General features: G+C 35.8%; 2 protein-coding genes across 2 annotated transcripts; one reads left to right on the plus strand and one right to left on the minus strand.

The window, feature by feature from the left end:
• The first annotated feature begins 6,749 nt into the window (after positions 1–6,749).
• On the plus strand, positions 6,750–8,506 carry LOC111905978 (ATP synthase subunit delta', mitochondrial). Its single transcript, XM_023901712.3, has 2 exons — positions 6,750–7,219; positions 7,916–8,506. Exons 1-2 carry the CDS (start codon positions 6,935–6,937, stop codon positions 8,258–8,260), a joined length of 630 nt encoding a protein of 209 aa, XP_023757480.1. The 5' UTR covers positions 6,750–6,934; the 3' UTR covers positions 8,261–8,506.
• Positions 8,507–10,337: 1,831 nt separating this feature from the next.
• Positions 10,338–12,280, minus strand: LOC111905977 (uncharacterized). Its single transcript, XM_023901710.3, has 2 exons — positions 10,764–12,280; positions 10,338–10,644 (listed from the first exon to the last, which is right to left on the minus strand). Exons 1-2 carry the CDS (start codon positions 12,264–12,266, stop codon positions 10,576–10,578), a joined length of 1,572 nt encoding a protein of 523 aa, XP_023757478.1. The 5' UTR covers positions 12,267–12,280; the 3' UTR covers positions 10,338–10,575.
• Positions 12,281–21,125: the final 8,845 nt, after the last annotated feature.

Consider the following 21,125-nt stretch of genomic DNA (forward strand, 5'->3'; position numbering starts at 1 on the left):
GGCTTGTACAAAACATGCATGAGCATATATTATTAATTTATCTCTTGTTTTGGGTAATTCGAATAAGATAGCTTCAAATCCAACGTATCAAACGGATTACCCATTTACTAAAGTCTAAAACCCAAAAACTCAAACATGTTTTAGTACCATACAAATGCATGAGGTTTTAGCAAATTATTATCTCATATGAATTACCATTGATTATGTGTGATTAATTATTAAGAAGGTGAAAAGGTTTGGGTTTCAAATGCATGAGGTTTTAGCAAATTATTGTGGGGGGGTTTCAAATGCATGACAATCAAGGGAAAATGCAAGCTTTATAAGTATGTAAGATTATTTAAAATCAGAGTATCCTCTTTGAAGCATAATATTGCGAAATTTGTTTCCAAAAACATGATAATGTTATTATCAAAGCATTTCCGAAGATATGTATTTTATTTATATTAAAACATTGGGATGTCGTCGTCAATACAGAAACATAAGCATAACGAAATATTACACGCCTTACCGTAATTAAACTAGTGGTCTAATACTCATTGAATCTCTCGGTAGAATGTATCTTTTTATATCGTTGCCTGTGATACAATAAACTGAGTGGGTCAGGTTGGGAAACCCGGTGAGTACATAGGGATTTAAATTCCACAATGTTATAACATGTATATATTTTATAACTCGTAAGATACAATTTCACCTCATATAAGCAATTTACCCTACCTCATCGATCCTCACAACGACACGATCCATACTTTCGAATTTAAAATGAACGGTTTTACCTAATCCATACTCCCGGATTAGGTATAAATGACTATGTCTAATCCATGCTCTCAGATCAATGACAAATTACTATGCCTGCTCCATACTCTTGGACTAAGGAAATGACTATGTCTAATCCATGCTTTCGGATTATTGACAAATGACTATGCCTAATTCATACTCTTAGACTAAGGACGAATAAATATGTCTAATCCATGCTCAGGGATCAAAGACAAATGTTAGAGTTCTACCCTCCATGTATATCTCACACGTACTCTTAAGGAGATACTACCCAATATTTATCTTAATTAATTTAGGTATATTTTGTAAGTCCTAAATCATCATATATTATCATATATGTTCTTAACACGTATTCCAGACAATAGAAAATATCTCACACATAACTCTTTAAAAAATATACAATACTATAATTAATAATTAAAATCATGTTCATAAAAGAGACTATGCACTCACTTGTTAAAGCGATGACTCGAAACTCGGACAACGCTTCACTCCTAGCAACTGTCTTTTCCTTCGACGTAACCTAGTATTATTATCATTGAGTCTTAATCTAATTTTTATTGTGACTAATTATTTGCTTAGATTCATCATTAATTCAAAGTCTATTGATCTATAGCTGATAAACGACAACCGGGTAGGATCATATCGGAGGTAGGTCAGTTTGTTATACAAAGTATATTGTTTTGAAATCTCACTTTAAACACCTCACTAAATCTAGCCTAGGCATCATCCTCGTAAGTAGATCAATCAGTATAATAACTTGGAATCACTGATAAATCTTGTTTATAGGTTCATAATAACGATAATGAACTTAAACATATGTTATACTTAAAGCACGATAAGCATAACTCAACTTACAAGTGGTTTAGCGAAAAACCGGACTCTGAGCGGGTAGAACTTCTAAACTGAAAGCTCTATTTCTCGGGGCTTTCTGGCACTCCAGAGCTTCGCTACTAGCACCTAAGAAGTGCTAGAGAAAGGTCTTGGGACCTTGAGAGGGTTTTGGAAGAGTTTTAATTGAAAGGTGTGAAGAAAATAGTTAAAATCAAGTTCTATTTATAGACTGGAAGTGGTATAGTGTAACGTCCGCGTTTCTGACTAAGCATTAATATTATTATGTAATAGTTAGGTCAACAATTATAACTTATTTTGATGTAATGAAGAAGAATTATTTGAGTATTATGTAATTTATGTGATTTTATGTGCATTATACTTGCTTATAGCGATATAAAAAATTAAGAATAAAATATGCGTAAAAAATAAAATGAGTATTTGACCCAATATCTTTGAAGAAATATGAAGTAGTCGTAACAAGGATTCCAGAGATATAAAGAACGCTGAAATCTGACTTATAACAAATAAGTTATGACTCGTCGAAGTTTCGCGATTAAACCAGCACAACGCCGCGTATCGTAAAAAGTGAATTCTTGATAAAACACTTTTTAGCCTTAGGTGCTGTTTGTTTTTTCGAAGAGAAAATTCATGAAGTCTGCGGACCACCTCTGTAATCCTCTGTAGCATAAGAGGTGGAACAAACGACAGTCTATAATAAGAAGCATGTTTGTTTTTTAATATCTGCAGACTGCTGCTGTAAACTGAAATTTAAGTAAACTAATTTTTAAACTGAATATAGTTCTCAACACCGAAATTTTAATAATTATAGTCTTAAAACATTGAAAGAATACTAAAAAGAATATGTAAAAAAACAAAAATATAAAACTTTTTCAAAAAAAAAAACTTAAAAAAAATATAAAACAAGCTAACAGTTTTATTCTAGAAAAACTAATTGGAAAAAACATAAAAAAAGAAAATAATAAAAAAATTAAGTATTGCAGACAATGTCTACAAAATTCGTAAAAAATTACATACGTTAAAAAAGATGCAACTAAAACTGAAAATATTATTAACAGAAATGGTAAAAAAATTAAAACTCAAAGGGTTTTTTTTTTTTTTTGTAAAAATATCAAGGTAAAAATTTTTGTGGAAACTATAAAAAGAAATTGTATCAAATCCGTAAATAAAAGTTTAAAAAATCAAAGTTTTCTTTTATAAAAATAAAAGTTAAAAAGAAAAAAAAAAGTTATACCAAAATTCTAAAAAAACACTTGGAAAAAAAATGAAAGCTAAAGAGATTTGAAGAGACAAGTCAAGTGTTGCGCCACGCAGCACACGCGCAGAGTTTTTGTAGTTTGAAGTCTTCCAAAAAACAAACTGTTGCGAGAGGGAAAGTGTTGCGTGTGTGCTGCGTCACGCAGCAAAAAGAGGTTTTTTTAAAATAACAAACAACACCTTAGATATTTAAACGAAATTCGTAGTAGACGTTAAACTAAGAGAGCTCATATAGAGAACGTCCAGATCTGACTTCGTTAGAGGAAGTTCTGAGTTTTCTAAGATTTTGCATAACCGTATGCAGCCCGAAAATCGAATTTAAGATCGATCGATTTTTAGCCGACACAACCTAAACAAGAATTGAATATCTCGTTAATAAGAGCTCAAAGATATAAAGACGGTCGAAAACGGACGTCAGATAACAAAGTTATGAATTTTTAATAGACTTTAATTATCTAACACTGTTAAAATATAAATTTAAAAATAAAGTCAAAATTAGCCGACAGAATCTAAAATAAAGTTGTAGATTCCGTCGTTGCGTACGGGTGGATATAAAAAAATGTTAAAAACGGAACTTATATGCGAAAGTTACAGATTTTAAAAGATAATTAGTTTTTTAGAGTAACCAACGAGTGACATGTGGCGCAATCTGGGCCGAACCTTCTTCCTTACGCCTTTGTATGAGATCGCAACACGTGACACATTAAGCCCAGCGTAATTTTGAGTACGCTCAGCATAACCCTTAAAAACCCATTACGCTCAGCGTAATTCACTAATTCTTGAGTACGCTCAATGTACTCGGTGCTAGCAATCTATAAATAGAGTCGTTTTTCCTCATTTTTTTCACATCTTTTCTCAACTTCTCTCCCAAATACCCCCAAACCCTCTTCTCCTTTCCTTAGCACTTCCTAAGTGTTAGAGGTGAGTCCCGGAGCACCAAAAGGCTCCGAGAAAAAGAGATTCCGTCTCATAAATTCTGCCCGCGCAGAGACCGACTCCTCGCTAAACCCCCTTGTAAGTGAGTTATTGTTACCCTACTTTAAGTATAACTTATGTTTAAGTTCATTATCGTTATTATGAACCTATAAACAAAATTTGTCATTGATTCAAAGTCGTTATACTGATTGATCTACTTACAGGGATGATGTCTAGTCTGTGATTTAGTGAGTGTTTTAAAGTGGGCTTTCCAAAAAGTATATTTCGTATACCAAACAAACCCTACTTCCGATATGATCCTACCTGATTATTACTTACTTAATAGATCATGAAAGTAGAATTTGAGTTAATGATAAATCTAGACTAATAATTAGTCATAATAAATATTAGACTAAAATTTATTGATGATAATATTAGGTTTCGTGGAAGGAAATGACAATTATTAGAAGCGAAGTGCTGCCCGAATTTCGAGTTATCACTTTAGCAAGTGTGTGCATAGTTAATTTCATCTTACACATAGATATGAAATATTTAATATAAATTACGTGCTATGTCTGCATATTATCTGTGTTCTTGATATATATATATTGGATGAACAATTTATATATGTTTTACTTGATTTAAACTGTATATGTATTTTATACCTATATTTATGATGGGTAAAGATGGGTAGATAATATAGATGATGAAATAAATGATGAGAGACCTTGATGTTTAAGCTGATGCAGTCATCTTGTAGAGTATAAATGACGACCACAAACTATTCTAGACAGTCCAGTGGAACGTTGGTAGGCTCGCAACCTGTAGGTGTTTTTGAATGAACTACGTGTTCACCAGGTGTACTCCATCCCCCTCATGGTTGCCTTACTGACATATATTGCTGAGGTATCCCCTAAGCAATATTGACGATCCCGATGAAAATCCTTAGGCTAGGTCGCTTACTTTAGATTCTTTAGGGATAGAAAATGAGGATAACGAGAATGAGTAATCGGGTTGAATGATTTGATGAAACTAATGAACTTAATTATTATGGGTTGAAAACCCTATGTGATCGCCACTCTCCTAAGCCTAACCCACTTAGTTTTTTGTATTTCAGGTAGTGGAAAGAGAGCACAGGAGTGATGATCTGATGAGAGATCTACGAATTATAGGCCATTAGAATAATAGATGGTTGTAAGGTCTGCACTATTTCTGTTTATGCTTATGCATTATATTAACAATGACATCCCAAAGTTTTTAATATAATTAAAAGACATTTCTTCAGAAATGCTTTGATAATATCTTTATCATATTTTTAGGAACAAATTCTGCAACATTATTCTTCAAAATGATACTCTGATTTTTAAATAAAGTATAAACAAATGTTTTTTTTTTTTTTTGGCCGTGAAGTTGGGGATGTCACATCTAGTATGCAGGGTGTGATCAAATTCATAGGGCATACTGGGGGACATGTGTCAGCATCATATCACAAGCCTTGGGGAGGAAGGTGTGTGCCAGATCGCGACACGTGTTGTCCTCTTGTTAATCCGAAAACTAATTATCTTGTGAAATCCATAACTTTCGCATACGAGCTCTGTTTTTTACGTTCTTTAGATCTACATGTAAATAACACGAGATCTATAACATTCGTTTAGACTCTGTCGACTAATTTTGACTTTATTTTTAAAGTTATATTTTAACAGTCGTATACAGTTAAAGTCTGTTAAAAATTCATAACTTTGTTATCCGACGTCCGTGTTCGACTGTCTTTATATTGTTGAGCTCTTATTAACGAGATCTTCAATTCTCGTTTAGATTGTGTCAGCTAGTAATTGGTCAATCTAAAATTTAATTTCTGAGTTGTACACTGCTACGCTGAATCTTAGAAAAATCATAAGTTCTTCAAATGAAGTCAGAATTGGGCATTTTCTATATGCACGCTCTCGATTTAACATCTACTACGACTTTTGTTTCATTTGCTAAGGCTAAAAAGTATTTTGTCAAAAATTTACTTTTTATGATACGCGGAGCCGTGCCGGTTTAATCGCGAAACTTCAACGGGTTATTAACTTATTCGTTATAAGTCGGATTTTAGTGTTTTTTATATGTATGGAATCTTTGTGGCATATACTGTAACTTAGGTTAAGATTCTATATCCTAAATAATATTCTATCAAAAAGTCATTTTTTACGCTTATTATCTCTAAATTTACTAGCCCGAATCTGCAAGCGTTACAATTATCTTCCCTTTAGGATGATTATATCCCAAAATCATCAATCTACTTACTTTGCTTCCTTTCCTTTTGTGACCTACTGACCTTAGAGATGCACACCAAAACCGGATCATCGATTTGAAACCGATCCGATCCGAAAACCGGTTTTGGAATTTGACCAAACCGGATCGGATTGGATCCGATCCACCGGATTCAAACCGGATCCTAATCATAAGGAAAAAATCGAATTTGATACCGGATCATAAACCAGATTTACTAAAAACCGGATCCAAATCCGCCCCAAAATCCGCTAAAACCCACTAAAAATCGGTTTAAACCGACTTGAAATCAGATTAGAATCGAATTCGGATTTTGGTTAGAACTGGATCGGATTTTGACCGGATCTGATTTTTCATGACATAATTAAAACCGGATCGAATTCGAATCCGGATCGGATCGGATCGGATCTTGCATTTGTGCACCTCTAAATGACCTATAATAGAATGTTAAGTTCCAATTTGGTATGTTTGCTTGACCTAATTTCAAGATTAAGGAGATGATATTATTTTTACTTTGAGGAAATTATTATTCATCTTTGATCATCAAACATGTTTGGTGCAAGTATATTACGATTATCTTTCTATGTTAAGAACATTACAATTTTTTTTCTAACTCACACATCCTCTTTAAATAAAAAAAATGAAAAAAAAGGAAGAAAAGAAAAATAAAGAATCCATTGGCCTCTTGCCCTTGACCTCTCAAGAATAGCCAAGTGCTACTGCTCTCAATCTCTTTCTTCATTTTCCCTATTTCACAGACAAACACAAACCCAAGGCAGGAGAAGAAATCAACGACGCAGATACACTCCGATTGATTCCTTCTTCACCAGATCTCCGACCTTCCTGACCGAGCGATCCCGAAATCATGTTTCGTCAAGTAGCTTCTCGCCTCCTTACTCGTCCTACCACCACTTACTCCGCCGCCGCTTCCGCCACCACTCGCCGTCCGTTCGCCACAGAGGTTGTGGCCGATACCACATCGGGAGACGAAGCGTTTGTAGAGGCTTGGAAGAAGGTTGTTCCCAACATAGATCCACCAAAGACTCCTAGCCAGTATATGCATCCTCGTCCTCCTACCCCTTCCACTTTGCCCACTAAACTCACTGTCAATTTCGTCCTCCCTTACGCTTCTGAACTTTCTAAGAAGGAGGTTAGTTTTATTGATTTTATGAATTATGCAAACTCGTTTTCGTTGTGCATGATAAACTTAATCGATTTCATTAGATTATTTAGGGTTTGTGTTTTCTGATAATGTAATTGCTTAGTTATTTATAATCAAAGAGGCTGAAGTTATGTTTTAATAACGTGGTTAGGTTATTCTAATTAATCCATACAAATTTACAATCCGTCTGAGTATTTGGCATTGTAATCAACCAAATTCATTTGGGGTTCTTCACTTGCTGTTATTTATAAGCTGTATAACAATGCTGTCTTATGGTGCTCAAGTGACTTTCATCTGGATGTATGCACTCTGTCTCTATTTCAAGTTTCAAATGGGTTGATACACTAATGAAGCTTGTTTGATTTGGGTTTCTGTATGTTATCATCTCACCATGAAGTTACTAATTAGTCGCTAGATATATTATTAGTCTTGGTAGCTGTTTTTGTGCTCAATTTGGTTTCAATCTCAATTTGTGTTTCAACCAGTCAATCTGTAGACGTTCACCTTGAAATTGGTTTTCAAACTCAGTAATGGTCAAGTGTCTTCACTATTCATGAGGCTGTGCAAGTTCAATTGTGGTTAAATGTCTTGGTTTAGTTCAAGATTTAATTGTTGTATATAGTGTAAATATTTAATAGTATCCATTAAAAGTTATTTTACAATTTTAACCTTGAAATGTTACAGGTTGATATGGTGATAGTTCCAGCAACCACAGGGCAAATGGGTATTTTACCAGGACACGTGCCAACAATTGCAGAGCTAAAACCCGGTCTTCTCTCAGTCCATGAAGGAAATGAAATCAAGAAATATTTCATCAGCAGTGGCTTTGCTTTCATTCACCCAAACTCTTATGCAGACATATTGGCTGTTGAAGCTGTTCCCCTTGACCGAGTTGACCCAGCCCAGGTACAAAAAGGGCTAAACGAGTTCACTCAGAAACTGAGTTCAGCCACAACTGACTTGGAGAAAGCTGAAGCCCAAATTGGGGTGGATGTTCATAGTGCTCTTAACTTTGCTCTTACTGGTTAGAGTAAGGTGAGTGATTGCCTAATGGGTCTACTTTGTTTTGTGATCCTTTTGGATTAAATAATAATATGCCATTGTTAATGGCTATTTGGAAGATTTTTGTGGGGGGATGAATTTCATTTGATATCATATTTATACCTCTTTTGTTGTAGTAAGTTGAAACGGGAATGTTGAGAAATGATATTAGTTGCTTGCAAGTGCGTTTGGTTCAAAGAAATATCAAATAATATAAAAGACGTTGTGATATAATCTTTATGGGCTTTTAGAAACATAAAAAATACATATGTGGGCTAAAAAATAAAGAAAAAATAGTTAATTGAAGAAAACTTTGAAAATGTTATGATTGATGGTGATTTATAAGCTTGTTTATATTTTGAGTTTATTGCAATATAGTGTTTATTTTCATGCTAAAAATAAATATCTTTTGGTTATTTTATATTTTTCATCTAGTTTATCAACTATTATACCAATCGCTATTCTATTAGTTAGTTAGTTTATTTATCCGACAAAAACTAGTTTTTTAGCTAGTATGTCTAACATTGGCACAGTCTAAATAAAAAAGAAAAGCAACATCTTACAACTTTGAAAGCAACAAGAAGGTGTAGATAGGCCTTAAAATTGTTTTAAGACAAGATGAAGATGAAGGTGTAATCTGGTCTTGAAAATAATTTAGCAAATTTTATGAATCATACATTAAGAAAGACGTATCCTTTTAGAGATCCACTGTCTATAATAGTGTATGCACCAATTAGTATTACATACAAACAAACAATAAGAAATTGGCCTAAACTATGTTGCTATGTGGTATGCATGCATTTATCCCAAAATTGAATACATCTCCCAACACTATTTTTTAAAACAGAAAATGAAAGAAACAAAGATTTCATAGTAGTAGTGGAAAATGAAGTATATATTCAAATCCATCAACAATAAACGCGATATAGAAATCTAATTACCCCATCACCATCCCAAATAAAGACCATTTCCTCCCATTCATTTCCATGCTCCAGGAAGAAACTGCTACACCACCACTCACCTTTTTACATATTCTAGAAGGGGCAAGAAGGTCATTACCAGCAAGTAAGAGCACCCTGTTATTGGAGGGGCAATTTGGGAATTCTGTTACGTCTGACTTATAGATAGTGGGGGATGCATGAAGTTTTGGTATCTTTTTGGCGATTGGTGTCTTTTGGGAGAGAGCTAGCTCTCAAAAACTAGCATATGTAATCCCTTTGATTTCCTTATGAAATTTGGATTCTGTTTTCTGCGTGATTTTGTTTGTTAAGAGTAATTTCTACCCTAGTTCATAGCAGAAACATGCAATATCTAGATCATCAAATAAAAGCATAAGTTTTACATGTTTGGAATTCTTGAAATATGTATTTATTGGCTCAATAAGTTTGAAGAGGATAATTAATGTAAAATTTAAGTTGCTGTGTTTAATCCAATCCTTTTCACCTGAAAGTGACCTCATGATAATTTGTCTAAAAGCCTTCTACATGAGATGTTTATCATTTATGTGCAAGCAATAGTCCATATACATTACATAGTTAGAATTTAACCATTACAAAGGTCAAAAAATATAATCACATTGCACTTTAAATGGCAAAGATTAAGTTTATCCATCATTACAAATTTCAAAACAATAGATTTACCATATTTCAAAGCAAAAAAGAAGAAGAAAGATTTACATGTTGCCAAAAGTACAAATGGGATATGACCTGACTGCATTAAAAATTAGATTATAACCAAACAGATTCGAAACAAAAAAAAAATACATTGTTGACTTGATTCTGGATTTAAGATCTTAATCAGAACTAACAGATTTAACATCCTAGTTTGAAGCAGCAAAATACGTGGGTAAATTTCATGTTTAATATCCTACTTTGGAACATAAGTAGAAACCAATTGACAGAAGCATCCTACTTTTTAACTTTAAATATATAAAGTAATACAATGAGCCAATAAATTGGTAACTGGCATAGGTAAACCTTAAGACAAAATCATACTCCAAAACTCAACAGTATGATGTATATAACAACCAAACCACACCTGACACCACTTATATGTTGGTCACTCGAAACAAAAGCATACCAAGAAATTTTGCACAAGAAAAATGCCATAATTCATAGAAGAAGAGAGAGATATATTACTAAACTAGTACTATAGATGCTTTGGAGTAACAGCTAATAATAATAATAATTCACCATAGCATGAAACAGCAATTGATAAGAAATGATCCACAACCTAATTAAAAGAAGTCTACTCTACTTTATAAAATAGATCAGAAAAGGAGATGGAAATAGTTATGGCTATGGTCATAGAATCTGGTAAGCTTTCACATTTGATGGAGAAACGAAACCTTTAGCCTCCAAACAAAAAAGAACCTACCAACCAAAGAAAAACAAGACAACAACAAAAGTGACAAAAAAAATATTAGGAGCATTCATTGGTTGATCCAAAAAAAAAAAATGGAAGAGCATTTTTTTTTTTTTTTTTTTTTTACCTTAGAACATAAAAGCCCAAGTTGAAGCTCCTTGACATGGCGAAGATTCATTATACATCTTTTAAGCACCTCTTCTTCCACTTCATTAGGTGGTGTCTGGAGATGCTCGGGCTTTGTACAAGAATAATCTAAGTGAGCTTTGACTAAAGAAGACACATTCAGCAACAAAGGCTTACACAAAAAATTCAAACCTCCCATTGTTAGTGATAAAATATTAGGAGCATTGATTTCAATAATATTGGCTTCAGATTCACCATAAGGAACCTCATATCCAAATATCACCAAGTTTTTAACACTCTTTGAAGTAATACTGAGCAGCCTATAACCATAGCAACGGTTCAATTCCAAAGTTTCCAGTACAGGAGTCCCAGATAATATGTTTTCAATCAGATCTTCATCTAAACTCTGATACTCGGATATACACAAACTCCTAAGACTTTTCCAACTAATCGCCCCTACTGGATTAAGCATGAACCCACCTACACTCAGCTCAGTAAAACATGAACTGGTGAAAACAATCTGATCCAACATAAACTCATCATCATATATGTTATTACAAAACCTCAAGTGAAGCTCTTTAACATTACATCTTATAGCATAGAGAATACAATTGTTGAGCTGCGGTTGAAATTGAATACCATAATTGGTAGACACTTTGAATTTTTTCAACTGCTTCAATTGGCGACATTGAGTTAGTGATAAACTAGTAGGACCACTGATTCCGATGATATCATCCGCTTCAGAACCAAATTCAGATGAAGTAATATATGGCCACCGGCACATTTCCAACACCAAAGTTTCCAATAGAGGACTCCCTGATACTATATTTACAACCAACTCTTCATCTACATTCACCCTGGAAATACACAAACTCCTAAGATTTTCCCAACTAATCGCCCCAGTTGGATTCAACTTGCATCCTCTTAGTCTCAGATCAGTAAAACATGAATTCATGAATACAAATTGATCTAACAGAAACTCAGGCTCATCTTTCATCCTCCAAATGTTCAAGTTAAGCTCTTCAACGTTACAACTTATAGCATAACGAATCCAATTGTTAAACAGTGATTCAAATCGGATATCATTAAGGATATGCACTTCGAATTTCTTGAGCTTCAATTGGCGACATTGAGTTAGGGTTTTGTCCACCAATAATGCGAATTCGTCCCTTGAATTAGGGTTTTTGAGACGTTGAGGTGGGGGAAGACAAAACATCAGAGTAGGTACCCAAGTCCAAAGATGTTCCCATCGCTTGGAGAGCGTACCTGTTCTAATGGCGTATTTTGTTGAGGGTAATCGAGAGAGGATTTCAATAAGCAAACAATCAGGCAACTCACTGACTCTATCATCATCCTCCTTCTCCATGATTTCTTGAAGTTTAGTCCGTTTGTCGGCAATTTTAGGTTGATTTTGTACTTCTTCCGACATCTGCAACAGAGCTTCGTTTCTTTTCCCCATGAAGAACCGCGGAAAACCCAATTTTCGTATATTTATACGATACATACGAAAGTTTTGCTTTACTCTCTTCAACTTGGAAAATATACTATTCAGTCTACTAAAATAAAAGAATAAATTTATAAAAATCATAAGAAAAATTAGTTAATTAGAGAAATCTTTGAAAATCATAACAAAAACGTAAATACTTATGACGGCTTGATGGGTTAAAACAAATCATGTCATTTTGAAGTAAATTATGCATAAACTAATTTATAAGGGCTGTTTATATTTTGAAACTAATTTATTAGCTTGTTTATTATATTTTAAGTAGACAAAATTGCAAAAATGTTCCTGTGACATGTATTTTTTGGGGGTTTTAGTCCAAACCCTGATTTTTTTGGATTGATAGTCATTTTAAGCTAGTTTGCTTGCAGTTTTGGTCTCTGTCCAAACTAAAAAGATTATTATACTCTTAATGAATTTATTTTTCATTTTTCTTTCACTTTTTAATATTATTATTATTATTACATCTTATAGCATAGAGAATCAAATTGTTGAGCTGCGATTGAAATTGAATATCATAATCGGCGTACAATTTGAATTTCTTTAGCAGCTTCAATTGGCGACATTGAGTTAGTGATAAACTAGTAGGAACACATTTTCTGATGATATCACCGGCTTCAGATTCAGATTCTGAAGTAATATTGAGCCACCTGCAATATTCAAACACCAAAGTTTCCAATAGAGGACTCACGGATACTATATTTACAATCAAGTCTTCATCTACATTCACCCCGGAAATACACAAACTCCTAAGATTTTCCCAACTAATCGCCCCACTTGGATTCAACTTGCATCTTGTTAGTCTTAGATAAGTAAAACGTGAATTGATGAATATAAATTCATTTAACAGAAACTCAGTTTCCCTTCCCCAAAACTCCAGGTTAAGCTCTTGCTCTTTAACTTTACAACTTATAACATAACGAATCCAATTGTTAAACTGCGATTCAATTCGGGTATCATAATAGGTATGCACTTTAAATTTCTTGAGCTTTATTTGGTGACATTGAGTTATGGTTTTGTCCACCAATAATGCGAATTCGACCCTTGACTTGGAGTTTTGAAGACGTTGAGTCGGGGGACGATTTGTAGTTGAAAAGATCAGAGTAGGTACCCAAGTCCAAAGATGTTCCCATCGCTTGGAGAGCGTGCCTGTTCTAATGGCGTCTTTTGTGGAGGGCAATCGAGAGAGGATTTCAAGAAGCAAGCAATCCGACAACGCACTAATTCCATCCATCATCCCTTTTTTCCATGATTTCTTTGATGTTTAATCCGTTTGTGGGCAATTTTACCTTGAATTTGTCTTCTGCGACAGAGCCCTCGCTGCTTTCCCATCAAGAACTGCAGAAAACTCAATTGTCGTATATGTATAGTTGTATCCATTCACCAATCACAATGCCTCAGAAAGTTATGTTTTACCCCCCTAAGCTTTAAAAATATACTACTCAGTCTATTAAAATCATATTCTATTTTCTAATGTATTCTAATAAAATTAAATTTTTGCCCAAGTCTCCACCCTAACTCGCCTTTTAAGTTAAATTACCAAGCTATCGTTGTCCTTCTTCGAATGGAAAAATGACTTGGTATAATGATAATACGTGAACATATTTGACAAGTTAAATAGTCAGTTGTGTATAAAAAAAAGTTGTTTAAATGTGAATAATTTTTTTTATAAATTTCTTAATATTTTTTATATTTTCTTACAAGTTTTTATATTTTCTTACAACATTTTTATGATATTTTTTTCTTATATGTTTTTTTAATACAATGTTTTAAACTTTGCTTATAATTTTTTTTAACTTTTTGCTTATACTTTCATATAATTTTAATAAAAGTGTTTTTAAACTATAAATGTTTAAAATTTTTCTTACAAGTTTTAAACTTTTTTTATACAAATTTTATATAGTTATTTCTAAGTTTTCTTTTACAACATTTTTAAAGTGTTTCATAAATTTTGTGTGAAATTTTAATATTTTTTTAATAACATTTTAAAGTATTTTCGCTATATACTAGTTTAAAACTTTATATTAAAAAAATTAAAAGTTTATAAAATTCTAATAAAAAGTATTAAAAATTTGTAATAATTTTAAAAAATTAATATATATATATATATATATATATATATATATATATATATATATATATATAGATTTTTTTTTGTTTTTTTATTTGCTAAGTAATATTTTCTTTTTATTTTTTTAAAAGACCTTCCATACTTATTGTTACATACTTAATTTTATTTTTAGATATTATTTACGTTAAAAATGTTGTATACGCTTAAAAAGAAAGAAAAAAAAATTATAAGAGGCTACATAAAATATTTCACAAAACAAAAACATATTTATTAATTAAAAAGTAAAGTTTAAAATTAATCAATATTTAATTGATATTTATGAAATTATGGATATTTTAAAAATAACGTTTGAAAAAAATAATACAAACAAATATGAAAAATAAAATCGCTATTATAAGTGGGGAAAAATGACTTATCAGAGTAATTAACTTCTCGTTTGGTTCATATTTAACCATTTAACTTGTTATATGTGTTCACATATTACCATTGTCACCGGCTATAGCCGGTGACAATGGTAATATGTGAACATATATAACAAGTTAAATGGTCAAATGTATGCAAAAATAAAGAAGTTGCCTAAATATGAACAAATCGACAAAGATGATTACACTGGTTAGTTATTTTCCCTCTTTATTTTTGTACCGTAGTCTTTATGTTAACTAATTGTCATTTTATCCTTCCTTTTTCACAAATTTAAAAACATCGGTAAATATTTGATAACATCGTTAAAGTAAGGACATAATTACATGTATTTTGGTAACTTGATAATAACTATGTGTATATATATATATATATATATATATATATATATATATATATATATATATATATATATATATATATATATATATATATATATATATATATATATATGCTAGTTATTAGATTTGTGTACAGCACGGGTTCATTAAAAAAAATTACATATAAGGTGTAACATCCATAAAATTTGAGTTAATTTTAAACTTTTTAAATCATTTAAAATCATTCAGTTATTACAGTTTGTTTTCAAAATAGTTTAAAACATTAGAGTTCCCAGAAATCAAAATCATCAATCGAGGAAGTGTACGGTCACGCCTTCACCTTCCCGCGGCCATCCGCTGAATCTAAAACAATAAACTAAAACTGTAAGTCCGAAAGCTTAGTGGGTTACCCCCAAAATACTCATACACACAACAATACACATACAATAACAAACATCATACTATGGGTCCAATCATTTATCGGGATGGAATACCCCAGGCCCTCAACCATCGGGTTTGAATGCCAACATACTACGAGTCCAATCATCCTATGGATGGAATACTCTCGACCCATAACCATCGGGTTGGAATGCCCACACACAATACATATATATAACTTATACTATGAGTCTAATCATCCATCAGGATGGAATACCCCAGGCCCTCAACCATCGGGTTGGAATGCCAACATATTATGGGTCCAATCAACCATCGGGTTGGAATACCCCAGGTCCTAACCCATCAGGTTGGAATGCCAACATAACCAATTAAACATGTGCACCTATATCAGATAATCATATAATAGTCTAAAAAGACAACATACTAGGGTTCTATCATCCTCGGGATGGAATACCCTCAACTACCAATCAATCATGTGCACATATAACAGGTAATCTCCTACCAGCATACAGACAGTCAGACCAAACTATAAGTCACTAAGCATAACCGCATCCGATCTACCAGGATACCGATCTAACAGATCATACTAGCATATGACCATCCTATCTACCAGGATACCGATATAACATATCATACTAGCATGTAACCATCCTATATACCAGGATATCGATCTAATAGATCATACTAGCATATAACCATCCTATCTACCAGGATAACGAGCTAACATATGACAACAGTAACACTCCCAAATAACAAAACAAAGAGCCGGACTTGATTCCTTAGACCCTTAAGTACAGTGAGGATAACCCACCTCGCAAATCCGATCTGAATTGAAGAATCGAACTCCCGAATCGCTGCCTCACCAAAGATCCCGAAGTATCCAGATAATAAATACCAAGCATGGGACACATTCAGCTAATGGGACCTCATTTTTATCACTTAGGACCTCTTTTAAGGTCTGAAAGGACAGCTCTTTTCGTCCAAATCATAACATGCACCAATTTGGGACTTTTGGGACAAGAATGATCACTAGGAGGCTAGGGTTCTCTCAAGACGGCTGAGGCCTGAGGGAGGTGTTAAGGCTGAAAGAGATGAGAGGGTATGGTCCATAAGGTGCTTAAATACTCCACAAACCCTAAAATTTAGGGTTCTATCCTAGCACACTTACGCCCAGCGTACCACATGTACGCCCAACGTACTACTTAATTCTCCAAACTTACCATTTTGCCACTAGGGCCTCCTTTTGCCACTTCCTCCTAAATCAAGGACCAAAATGACCTAATTAAAAATCTGAGGGATGAATTTGAAGCTACTGGAAAAATGGGATGTTACAACTCTCCCCCACTTAAATTCGATTTCGTCCTGGAATCGCTCCTTACCATCCCCGGCATCCCGACATCCTGAGGGGAACCTCCATAACCATGACATCCAATGACTTTTGAAGGAGACTAAACCCAACGGGAACCTTTTTGTTCCAGAGAAGACGAATCCATAAACTCATGCAAGACACAACCTTACTCTACCTAAACCCGCAATTTGGAAACCTAAATTCGGTCTGGCTCCCTGACAGACCACTCATACTAACCATCGCTAGTTCTCTTCCCAACACTACTAACAGACTACTCAACCCTGGGATCCTGAGGTTCCTACCCGAAAACAGAACCATGGATCATATTCTATTGAACCCATGTGCCTACGACTTACCGTCGACCCACACCGAGTATCTTGGCCTACTGCATAGAGCAGGACCGCCTCAGCCCGATCAAGCACAACATGCCACCTAATAAACCATCTGAATAAGATGTCCACATAATACCGACAATAATCTACCATGTCGCTCCTTGTCGTCCACCACATCCATAGAATACAATCCCGCAAGAGATTCCTGTCAACAACATTCCTACCACTACCGACCAACCAGACAAAATCCTGATGATCCAAAGTATCAGAAACCCAACTTTCCCTCTTCCTGAAGTGAACCCTTTGTGCTGACAGGATAAAGCGTCCTTCAGCTCCCAAAATCTCATACGTAATCAACCCACTAATAAAAATGAACATTCATGCCTGGCCCAATCAGCCTCGGGTTGGAATACCAGGCATGCCTACGATGGGTCCAGTCATCCCTAATATGGAATACCCTCGTATCCCCACACATGTTTGGCCCAATCAACCATCGGGTTGGAATACCAAACATATCAGGTCCAATCAATCATAGGGTCCGGTCATCCTCAGGATGGAATACCCTATATTGGAATACCTCTATGAACATAACTCAGGTCTACTCATAGCTTAAGATCCAAGGATCTTCCTTGTGTCTCATCCACAATCCTCTGATTCGTCACAACCGAGTACAACTCCCCCGAATCTCAACAAAACTTCCAATCCGAACGCACTCCTACAAGAGACATAACCAACACAATCTATATGCCCACACCCTATGACTGGAATACCCTCACATGGTCCTCAACATAGGTCTGGATTGCTTCTGAGCCCACGGCATGAGTCTGGTATCCCCTCTCCAGACCTCATCTCATGACTGGAATGCTCCCGATAATCTAATGATACCGCTGTCGTCACTTCAATTGCCCTAAAACTCCATCCTAGAGATTCTCACCTCCTCCATTGCCCAATAAGGCCTAATCAATGGCCTTCACAGCACCAACAAGTGTCACAGTGCTGAAACTTCACCCTACACTATCCACTTGCAGAACAAGTTATTATCCCATAACACATATATACTCAGAACCTGATCATATACATACAAAGTCTTCAGCATACTCCATCAACATGTTCAGTACTTGGGGACATACCTATTGATTGTTATAGCATATCAACATACTCAATACCCGCACATAGATCTACAAACACATACAGAGTCTTCAGCATGACTGGACCGCCTCACCAGGCCTTCAGTCTATCTGGACCACTCTCAGAACCTTTAACATGTCTGGACTGCCTCTCTAGGCCTTCAGCCTGTCTGGACCGCTCTAAACTGTTGAGCATCCCCCTAGACCACCCCTCCTGGTGATCTCTCCCATGCAGACTGTTCTCACCCACTTGGGGTTCCGAACTCCTGGTCCATTTTGTGGACTCTAACCCTGGCCTAACCCTAGTCCTCATGTCGATTGTCCACCCTCTTGGAAAACCATGGTCTAATCCCTGACCCGCGTATCTACCACATACGCTAAATAACCCGCACACCCGTGCTGAATGTACTGTCGAGCCCTGGCAGCTAACAAAACCTTCAATCTGTCAATCCAAAAACCCTCAGAGTCGAGCACACCCTATATCGAACACTCGAACTGAACTTATTTCATGAATAGAACCCCAACGTGGTTCCCCGACTTCTACTATCAAGCACCAAGAAGACGTGTTTCTTATGTTGGGGAGTTATACCTACCCCCCAACCAACGCAACCCTCAAACCAAGCAGCCACTGGGGCCTCCATTCTCCCTGTCGGGTTGTGAAACTTATCTCCATTGCAAAACCTCTCCCACTTTTGCATCCTGGGATAACTCTCACCCACTTAGATTCGACTAAGCCTTCACAATACATGAAAATTTGGAGGATTTCCAATCCTTCTCACTTCCCAACGATCGATCCAAAGACAACCATCTCTTTCCAACTATTACTCCATTACTAGCCAATCCCAATTGATCACACACTTCTAAGAACCATATGACCACTTCCTGAATCCCAGTGAAAATCGACAGTCACTAATGCTTGAATGACCCCTCACTCAAGTCCTGTAGACCAAAAGATAGATACTCTAACTGATATGTAACGTCCCAAAAATATGAGCCAAAAATTTCATTTTTAAAACATACACTTTGCAAAACATTAGAAATAAAGCATTCACGATTCATATCATTTCATAAAAGATGTTGCATGTCTGGAAACCATTTTATAAAACATAATACTGTCAGAGTACAAATCCCCAGGAAGATCTCATAGTGCGGAATACAAAGCGTGTGTGTGGTGTGCCGCTACCGTGCCGACTCCTTCCCCCTCGAAGAAGAGGTACCTGAAACCAAAACTGAAAACTGTAAGCACGAAGCTTAGTGAGTTCCCCTATCTTACCACATACCATACAATCACATATCATACATACTACCGGGCAATTCTGGGGTGCCCGACCTACCCGGTACGACCATTTTGGGGTGCCGACCTACCCGTGTCAAGCCGTGCTGGGGTGCTGACTACCCATGTCAAGCCATTCTGGGGTGCTGACTACCCATCGGTCATAACAACCGATCCTCGGGGACTATTTCACCCCTACTGCTACTATCACATATATCATAACATAACATATTACCAGTCATATCTGGGGTGTCCGGTCTACCCTTCGGTCCTAACGACCGAACTTGGGGACTATTCCCCTCTTACTACCACTATCACATATAACATATCAAGCCAGCATATAAACATATCATCACATACTGTTAGGCATATATGGGGTGTCTGACTTACCCTTCGTTCCTAACAACCGAACTCTACTACTATCACATATACATATCATGCCAGCATATAACACATCAGGTAGTAGAAACCCTAGATGATATCACAAAGACAATCATCTAACATACAACTCCTACTGATGGGCCGGCATTTTGGCCGTAGACCCACCGCTACTGGAAGGTAACTTACCTCAAAGTAGCCGCTGATCTGCGTGGGAACTGACTGGCTTCTGCTGCTGCTGCCCCGGAAGTCCTCCGGCTATAATCCCCACAAAACACTCAATCAAATACTGCTAATCGACCTCAGGGTAAAATGACCACTTACCCCTAACCAAGCCAAGAGTCAAAGTCAAAGTCAAAGTTAACTTCCAGTTGACCCGACTCGCCGAGTTGGCCTGCCAACTCGCCGAGTCCCTATCCCTTTGTCTGACCATAGCCCCGTCTCTACTCGTCGAGTTTGGCATCGACTCGACGAGTTTTCCTTCTAAACTGATGTCCAAACGTCCTTCATCCTACTCGCCGAGTTGTATGAACAACTCGTCGAGTTCGTCTTCATCCGAAGAACACTCTATGTTGAGATTCGCCGAGTTGTATGAACAACTCGCCGAGTCTGTTCTTGAGGCAAGAAGATTGACTTGGACTCGCCGATTCAGGGCATTGACTCGCCGAGTTTCTTCATGGGTGAGTCTGGCTTTCGACTCACTGAGTCACACCCCATGACTCACTACTCCACTCCGCAAACACAAAAGGGGGAGAACTCGGGGACTCGCGACTCGACTCGCCGAGTCCGATGAACGACTCACCAAGTCTTTCGCATGCAAACAATATATACTCGATTTTGCTCGAATCCAGCTCATGCCATACATAGATATGGGTTTCTAGGGCCTGATTAACACGTAAAGTTTCCAACTTTACGTGTAAATAAACTCCAATGAAGGTTTTAGGGCTCAAAATGCACTAAAAGAGTAGATCTAGGGCTTTCATGCAATATGGCTCCATAAAGGCAGTAGATCTGAGCTCCTGGAGCTCAATCATGCCTAGATCTAAGGGTTAATCAACTTATTACAAACCCTAATTCGTGATCAAGCTTGGAAATGGATCAAGGAGGACTTTAATGGAGCTATAAGGGACTATAAGCATGAAAACAGGGGGAAACTGAGTTATACCTCAAGGAAATCACTGAGATAACACAAGG

Source organism: Lactuca sativa, chromosome 7, assembly GCF_002870075.4.
Source record: "Lactuca sativa cultivar Salinas chromosome 7, Lsat_Salinas_v11, whole genome shotgun sequence".
In the NCBI taxonomy this organism is placed as follows: domain Eukaryota; kingdom Viridiplantae; phylum Streptophyta; class Magnoliopsida; order Asterales; family Asteraceae; genus Lactuca; species Lactuca sativa.